Consider the following 8,636-nt stretch of genomic DNA (forward strand, 5'->3'; position numbering starts at 1 on the left):
TTTGTTAAATCTATCATCATTCCATAGCGGGTATGTTTTACTCCACCACTAATTTTGTTTCATTATTAATGTATGATCTTGATTATCATTATCACTTTCATTACCACTTTCATGATTTTTTTTAATACATTAATACGTTTTACTGTCTTAATAATTATATATATAAAGATAAAAATGTAATTTTATATAGTGAAACGAGATGGGACAAACAATTATTATAATCGTTCTATATCCACTGTCCAAAACAAAATTCAACGAAAAAATTCACTCCATTCAAAATGAATCAGATCAAAATCAATATAGCTATTTTGAATTTGTCATCCCTAAATTGTTTGTATCCTAATTAATGTAGTTCCATGTTTTACCATTAGCTGGTACTTCCGTATGATTATGAGCCTTAAAACGAAAAAGGACTTAATTTTGGACATAAAATGGATCATCAAAAGATTGTTAGATGGGCCTTGAGTATGGTTGCTGAATAAAATTTAACTTCTTCATCAATAAGGTCCATTATATTTCCATTAATATATTTATTTATGGTGTCTAGATTTTGTATCTATTAGATTTTGATTCGATTAGTATCGACATTATTATTAGTATAAGAGGGCATAGATTCAAGTGCGCTGAAACGTATTATCCTCCTATTTAAGGGTTAGGGAGGGGCTATGAGTAGTTATGATAAAAACTTATAATGAAGTTTGTAATCTCTATCACAGTCACGAAAAGAGTCGTCCCTTCCTTGTGGAAGTTCTTCTCATGAAGATACTGAATGACCGAGGCGTAACTTTCGAGGTCATTTACAAATTCCCACCCGGGTTACATAATGAACAACCTCAAAGAGTTTTCATGCTTCATTAAATGAATGCATCAAAACCAGATATTCAATAGGACTAGGATGCATAGCTAACTTGATATTCTTGCCAAAAACGGTTAATACATTTTGAAGTTGTTTCATTTGACAATATTCAAAAATCTCGATGGTACATTTATACGAAATGAGATATTTAGGTGTTGGTTTACTTTCCGGCTTAACACATTTATCTGGCTTACTTTCCAAAATGAGATCTTTAGGTGGTGGGTTAGAATATGGAGCAAAACAGAATAGTTTAGTAATAGGAGAAGCAGAGCTATTTGGGGGGTTTTAGTGACTTAACACATTTTGTTTGGAATTGAAGTTCAATTGAAAAAAAAATTCAAAATATTTTGTATATAGTAAATGTTAACTTTGCAACAAATTTAGACTTTTTAATATAGTGATTAAATTGATCCATTTAATAATAGAGGCACTAATTTGAAAAAGAAGAAAACTGGCCTGGGCCTTCCCAATGAAAACTTGAAATTGGTCCATTATAACAGCCATAACCAATGGTGGGTTCTAAGGGCCAGTTCTTCATTGATTTTGAAAAGTGCTGTGAAAAAGTACTTTTGAGAAGTATTTTTGAGAAGTGTTTTGGAAAAATTTAAGTGTTTGATATTGCTGTCAAAAAGTGCTTTTGAAAAGTAAAATGTCTATTTTAGACATGATATTATAAAATAACAAATATGTATTTAAATAATATTCAAATCAGTTAATATTATGATATTTTAGTAAAAATATAAATTATAACTTATTTTAATATTTTAATATATAATATTAATTTTAAATATTTCTAAGTAATTAATATTAATTATTTATTAAATTTAATTAGAATATATAAATTATATTTAAATATTTAAATATAATAATTAAATATTTGTAATTAGATATTGACACAATTATATTATTTTAAAAATATTTTTATTTTTAATTAATACTTTTAACACATTTGTAAAATTCATATTAAATAACCAAGAAAGAGAATATAAAATAATAGCATCAAACATATTTTAAGTTAAAAGTAAAATTAAAAAAAAATAACAGCCAAAAGTACTTTTTAACTGAAAAAACTAAAATTTACTATTTTTTCATCTCTAAAAAAATTCATGCTAAAAATTAAAAAAATTATGCCAATGATACGTATGCTTCTTTGCTTTTAAGAGATTTTTAAAAAAAAGTTCATCCAATACACTAAGTCTTCAATAACAACCCAAAGCCAACAAACATTTGTCCTCGGCAGGTAAGAAACCCTAAATCTATGCCCCCAAATGAAATCAAAGAAACACTGAACAACTTTGAACGGGGAGACACTCGGATACTAAAACCTTCTTTTTTTTGGGAAGCCATGAAAAGGGTTTTGTTTAGAGGCATTTCACTCACCACTCACAATTTTCTTCACTCTTGTACCAAAACCAGCCAAAACCCAGTTCACTCGTTCACCCCACTCGCCGCTTCGACTCGGTCTCGACTCAGGCTGCACTCATCCGAATCGGATTCTCCCGTTGAAAAGAAGCCTGACCCTGTTACAGAATCTGCTTCAGTAGCGGAAGGCCATGTCGAGGATGTTGCTTTGCCTGTTGTGCATATGAATGATAAAGGTAAAAAATGGTTTAAAAAAATATTGGATTCGGGCTTCTATTTGGCAATTTGTTTCTTGTGTTTTTTATTTAGATGATGAGAAAGGGTCAAGATGAATGAACAAGTTTGATTTTTATTTTATTGGTTTGTTATGTTCATGTTAGTCTGGTAAAAAGTCTTAAACTGGGTCTGAGGATTTAATCTGTACTTCTCCTTTGCTCGAATTTATTTATTTTTTTATTTGGAAATTATTTGTTTGGTTGTTGAGAAAGGAAGGGAAACTAAATCATGATATATATATTTGTTTGGATAATGAGCAAAGCAAGTGATAGTTTGTTTCTTACTTATATTGTTTGACTTTGTTAGTTGTTTGGTGCCAGAGCTGGAAGCCCGAATCAAGAAGTACTCAGAAGGGAATCTAGAGGCAATCCTTCCAGTTCTTCACGCCATTTTGCAGAGAATGTTAGCTGGGAAGCATGACGAGGCAGATGAATTGCGGAGAAAGCTGAAAACCCATGGTTTTTGCAGAAAATAAGTCTCATTTAGAACCTCGGGTAAGATTTTTTAGTTCGAGCTCGATACGAATTTTCAATGTTTTTATATAAAGAATGAGTTCCTGGTAAAAGGTTTGCATTTCTTGTTATTAGTAAAATTCAATTTTCATTTATTTAATCTCCAATTTCATTTGTGATTCGTTTTGATTTTGTTGATTTAAATTTATTAAATATTATTTTCTTCATTTATGTTATTCATCTTTTAATGGAAAATTTTCAATTTTGATTTATTTAATATCCAATTGCAGTTTAGAATGTCATTTGTTTTGGTTTGGTTATTTTAGATTTGTCAAATGTTTTGTATATATTGGGGTACTATTACAAGTTTAGAAATTAAGTGAGTTGATATAATAATTAGGACTCAAACCTACTAACATAATTTTTCAAGTTCGGACCTAACAATCGGGTCTTTGATACATCGACAATTCTACTTTGAATTAAGAAAGCCAATAATTAAAAATTTCAAGAATTCAATCTTTATATAGATTCGAATTTTAAAATTGGATACACAAATAAGAAATTAAATCAAAAGAAGGAAGTATATGATATGATATGACACAAAATTTCTGTTTTTTAAACAATAAATCGGTGAACTTGTGGTCTTTTTTACAATCTCAATCTAGTAGTGTCGAAGAAACAAAGCTTATTATGAGATAGAACCAGCGTTGCCGGAAAATGGCTTTCGTCGATGCCCGATGATCTCTATCAACCCTTTTAAGCCGTGCCCTCACTTCTTCTTCTTCTTCCTTTCCTTCTCGTTCTCGCCTTACAGTTGCTCTCCTCAACAAAACCCCAGTTTTATCCCCGAAGCAACCAAAATCCTGACCCGAACCAAGACATCCGGGTTCGGCTACTCGCCTTTATATTTGAAAGCCTTATGAAGTCTACCTTGATTTATATTCGAAATGTTACTGAATTAATATTTATCCACTATACAGATAGGAAGGAAGCCTTATGAAGTTATGGTGGTAGACAGGTAGTTCGTATACAAGCAAACTGGGAAGCCTGTCCATACTCTCGAAGAAACTGGTGGTGCTAAATGGTTTTTTGTCCTCAGTACATCGAAGATCTTGTATTGGTGTGAAGAAAAAGGGTACATTTCAAAATTCGAGTTTCTTGGCAGGTGGTGCTACCATTGCTGCTGGAAGATTAGTTGTTGACAATGGCGTCCTTAAGGCAGTTTGGCCACACAGTGGACATTACCGTTCGTTAGAAGAAAACTTTAACGAAAGCTTTAACAACTTCATTTCATTTCTAAGGGAGAACAATGTAGATCTTAACAATGTCAAGGTTAAAAAAGGTACTATTCTTTTTGCAAATGAAAAGAATGTGCTGATTATTGTTGCTGATAATGCTTGTTTTTGTTATATTCAGATGACTCTGGTGGATGAGGAAGGAAACTTGGCTGGCAAGCAAAGAAGCAGTAACCATCTTAGATGTAACTCGTCTGAAGATGACTTTAACTTTGAGGCTGAGGAGATCAATGTCAAAGACTAGATCGATCAAATACTATAGTTGATTCATGGGGAACATGAAGCCGAGTCAAGGAGGTTCCACAGCCTTAGCTGAAAACAATGTAGCTTTTGTGCCTAGTTGTAATAAAGATAATTCGATGGATTCCTCTTTGGTGGATGGTTATGCAATAGAGGAGAAACCGTTAGTTCAGAACTGGATTGGTATGAAAATCATGCAGATAATGAGGTGGAAGACCCTTCCTGATGAATTGATTCTTCAAAGGGTTAACTCTAAAAGAGGATCCACATGCAAGTGGACTACAGGAGCAGCCTAACAGATCCCAGATTGGTTGTACGAAGAAAAACCCTCGAAACTCCAATTCTGTGCTTGGGAGTAACTGAAGAATTGAGAACCTTGAATTCATCTGTGCTCAAGACGAACATTTTGTGAAAGAGAAGCATCCATTCCTAGAGTGCAGTATTATAAAGGAACACTTGCAGCACAAGTACATTCTCTGTTAGTTCATTCTTTGGGGTGAATAGAAAAGATGATATAGGACTTGCTGTATCATTCTTTTAAAAAACCAGATCTCTGTACACATATTTAAAAAAAATCATCTTGTACCATACTCTTCTAAAAAATTTGCTTAACTATTTGAATACAATTGGTCAGGCATTGAAATGCAACATTATGGTACATGTAAAAGGAATTCATAAAGAGAACTTTGGGTTGCTTTTTGACATGCTATATAAATTATGTACAGTGTGGGAGCTTACGATAGCCTTTGCAAAGGAACATTGTGATATATCTATACTGGATAAAGGAGCAGCAACAAAAGCTCCACCGTCTGTTCAAATGGTTGTGGAAGCATTAGCCGGAGATTTAGAATGGCGAGACACGAATGATTCTACTAGTGGATTCACAAGATGTGGAGCTTCATCCTGCATGCACATCAGTAATACAGCAATGAATTATCATATTTGTTAACAGAAAAACCTGCCGAACCATAATTTCATGAGAGAGCAAACCTGAGGGCAGTGGCCAACATTGGGGAGGACGACAAAGTCTTCTACGGTATCAAAATCCCCGTAGGCTCTTCCGAGTTCGATGCTTTCCCATGGATCCTTGTCACCCCATGCTATCAAGACAGGACACTGCAAAAAGAGAGAAACAAGCAACATAAACTAACATGGAAACTGAAGGGAAAAGAAGACGGCATACGAGAAATCAGTTTAAGAAACTTACTTCAACCTGCGGAAGTAATTCCTCAGGCAGGGGACCACCTGAGTAGCATATGAACTCAAGAAAAACATCAACAGCGCCAGTTTCAAGTCCTGGATGTAGGATAATCTGAACTAGTTCTTCGGTCACTTGAGAGGTGTCATGGTAACACTGAAATGAAACACCAGAAGCAATCAAGCAAAGATTGATTCATTTCTTACAAAAGTCATCATAGGATACTACCTGACAAAGAATACTTCTAACAGACTCCGGTGTGGCAACGGATCTGAAGAAAAGTTTGCCGACTGCAGTGTTCCTGCCAAGATATCATTACTACCTGAAAAATCGATATGGCTAGTGCAACATTTCTAAACATGAATGGAAAAATAAAAATGGTTCCATATCGTTTTTTTACCTAAGCAAACTCTGAAATGACGCTATGAAAGGTCTTCCAAACCATGGTTGCTTTTTGACATGAAGCATGCGCAGAGAGATATTTAATAGGAATAAACCCCTACAGATCTCCGGCTTTGCGACTGCAGCTTGAAGGCCAACCAGTCCTACATGATGACACCCATTATTATACCAACATAACTTAAGCATCAAGCATAAAATGTATTAAAACACCAAGGGAAATTACCTCCAATAGAGTTACAAATAAAGAAAGCTTTGTCTTTAACCACACTGCTACAAAAATCATTCAATTGGGAACCCCAAGTCTCAAATGTATAGAATGAGTCCCCAACTTCACGAGCATTCGGTTTGTCCGAGTATCCATAGCCAATAAGATCAATTGCATATACCCTATGTGATTTTGCTAGAACAGGAATATTTTTCCTCCAATGATTACTGTAGTAAGCAAGACATTAGAAGAACTGACAATTAAGCATAAACACATGGAATCAAGTTATTTAAAGGAAACCTTTGAAACAAGCAATAATTGATGCACATCTGAAACATGCATAAACAAACTGCACATGCATGCAATGGACAATATGAAAATACAAAAAGCAGAACTATATTGAGCAATGTTGCAATTCACAGAAACCAATCACTTGTTTGCTAATGAGAAGAAAAATTCAATTATGCAGACCTGTTTGCTCCAAAACCATGTACTAAAACCAAGGCAGGACCGCTACTTCCAGAACACTGATAGCGAATAGAATAGCCCTTCCAGTTCCATGTACTACAGAAACAATAGATACAATGCAACAACATCAAAAAATTAAAGAAAAATTTAGGGTTTTTTAAATCATAATTTACCATCCTTAGAAGGCAACAGCAAAATTCCCTCTAGAAAGCTAAAAAGTTAAAAACAGATCAAGTAGAAAGAGAAAGAAAAAAGATACAAAAGAGTACCAAGTATGAATTTGAGGCTGAGGGTCGGTGCTGTTGGTGTTGGCCTTATGGTGAAGTTGGCCACCCGTGGCGGTGGTGGGGTGATCACTTGAAAGGGAGCATAGAAGGAAGCCATTAGGCCTGAACCAAGAAAGGTTGAGAGTGGGGGTGGGAACATGGGTTCTTGCAATGGAGGAGAATGGGAATTCTGGTTTGGAGAAGGGGAGGGTGAGAGAGTTGAACGTTGCTGCTGCCATTAGCATTTAGCCGAGAGAAACAAGGGGAGTGGGTGTTGGCAGTTGCTTCTGCATTGGGAGGACCCTTAGAACTAGTGGTTAACAAAGGGAAAGGGGGTGTTATTATTAACCAATGTTGGGTGTTGGTCCACGTAGCTGATATGAAATTCTCATATATTAGAATGTGAATGCCATCTGCAATTTTTTACTTATTTTTATATTAAATTTGTTTAATATATTATTTGATTTTACATTTTAATATGATATTTATTTTTATTTAATTTGATACACATATTTAATAAAAATTATATATTTTAGTTTAGATATATATAAATTTAATTTTTAAATATATTGTTCATGTTTTGTTATAGATAAATAATTATCAAACATATTTTCATGTTTTTATTATTAAAAACATTTTTTCTATTTATGATATGCACCTTCTATTTTTAAAATAAGAAACTAAAACTTATTTTTTAATAACAAAATTTTCAAAAATAAAATAAAATATTAATTTTAAATTAATTTAATCTATTCAACAGTTTAACAAACAAACCTTACTTATTTTTGAATATTGTACTAATTTTTTGCATATTAAAAAACAATAATCTCTTTTAATCAATAATTATTTTTCTTTGAATGCAAGAATTGAGTAAAACAATTAATTCATAAAATAGAAAATATATATTTGCAAAATTACATTTGTAATTTCATTTAAAAATAAAAATAATTTTATCTATTTTCCTTTAAAAATATTATTTCATATATCGTCACTAAAGTACAACAAATTCCTAGTTAAAAATTACAATTGTCGAGAGAGGTTAAATCTCGAACCTTCAACGAAAGGTATTATTCTACTAAAATAATTTGTCTCTTTTAAGGAATGCCTCGGTTGATGTAAATGTTGTATATAATATATAGATAATGTATTATATATTATATAAAATATTTTCAAATAAAATATATACTATTAAAGTTTTATAATATTTATAAAATAGAAAACAATCATGTATATGCATATAATTTATGTTATGTTATTATTATTTGAATTATTAATTGGTGTTATTTAGGGAATAGAAACTCTAATCACCATTTCTTATTTATTTTATTATTATATAAAATATATAATTTTAATTTTGATAACAATCTAATAAATACATAATAAATAATAGAAAATTGATACTGATATAATTAATAAATTTCTAATTTTATTAATGTGATTATTGCTTAAAATATAATTTTAATTATTTATAAATTTATTTTAATATCTTTAATGATAATTTTAATTTTTTAATTATCATCTCATTGTCTCCATTTAAACTCAAACACATGCAACATTAGGTTAAATTATATTTAAGGTAACTAAACTTAGTAAATTTATGTTGTAGTCATTTAGGC

The 8,636-nt window shown here is 31.9% G+C and overlaps 2 protein-coding genes across 6 annotated transcripts; one reads left to right on the forward strand and one right to left on the reverse strand.

The window, feature by feature from the left end:
* The first annotated feature begins 2,004 nt into the window (after positions 1-2,004).
* Positions 2,005-5,208, forward strand: LOC108471039 (uncharacterized). 5 transcript variants are annotated; one of them, XR_001869476.2, is made up of 4 exons: positions 2,012-2,454; positions 2,801-2,988; positions 3,927-4,288; positions 4,363-5,208. XR_001869476.2 is itself a non-coding variant. In XM_017772642.2 (2 exons), exons 1-2 carry the CDS (start codon positions 2,115-2,117, stop codon positions 2,967-2,969), a joined length of 495 nt encoding a protein of 164 aa, XP_017628131.1. In that variant the 5' UTR covers positions 2,019-2,114; the 3' UTR covers positions 2,970-3,201. The 5 variants fall into 5 exon arrangements, 1 of the variants encoding a protein (XP_017628131.1); XR_001869469.2 differs by having other exon boundaries at positions 2,013-2,454; positions 2,815-2,988; XR_001869483.2 differs by having other exon boundaries at positions 2,014-2,454; positions 2,815-2,988; positions 3,965-4,288.
* LOC108470953 (uncharacterized) lies at positions 5,046-7,384 on the reverse strand. The gene is made up of 8 exons (XM_017772528.2): positions 7,024-7,384; positions 6,758-6,850; positions 6,305-6,513; positions 6,080-6,224; positions 5,908-5,980; positions 5,689-5,835; positions 5,472-5,597; positions 5,046-5,384 (listed from the first exon to the last, which is right to left on the reverse strand). The coding sequence occupies exons 1-8, from the start codon at positions 7,263-7,265 to the stop codon at positions 5,295-5,297; spliced, it is 1,125 nt and encodes a 374-aa protein (XP_017628017.1). The 5' UTR covers positions 7,266-7,384; the 3' UTR covers positions 5,046-5,294.
* Positions 7,385-8,636: the final 1,252 nt, after the last annotated feature.

This window comes from Gossypium arboreum, chromosome 13, assembly GCF_025698485.1.
Source record: "Gossypium arboreum isolate Shixiya-1 chromosome 13, ASM2569848v2, whole genome shotgun sequence".
In the NCBI taxonomy this organism is placed as follows: domain Eukaryota; kingdom Viridiplantae; phylum Streptophyta; class Magnoliopsida; order Malvales; family Malvaceae; genus Gossypium; species Gossypium arboreum.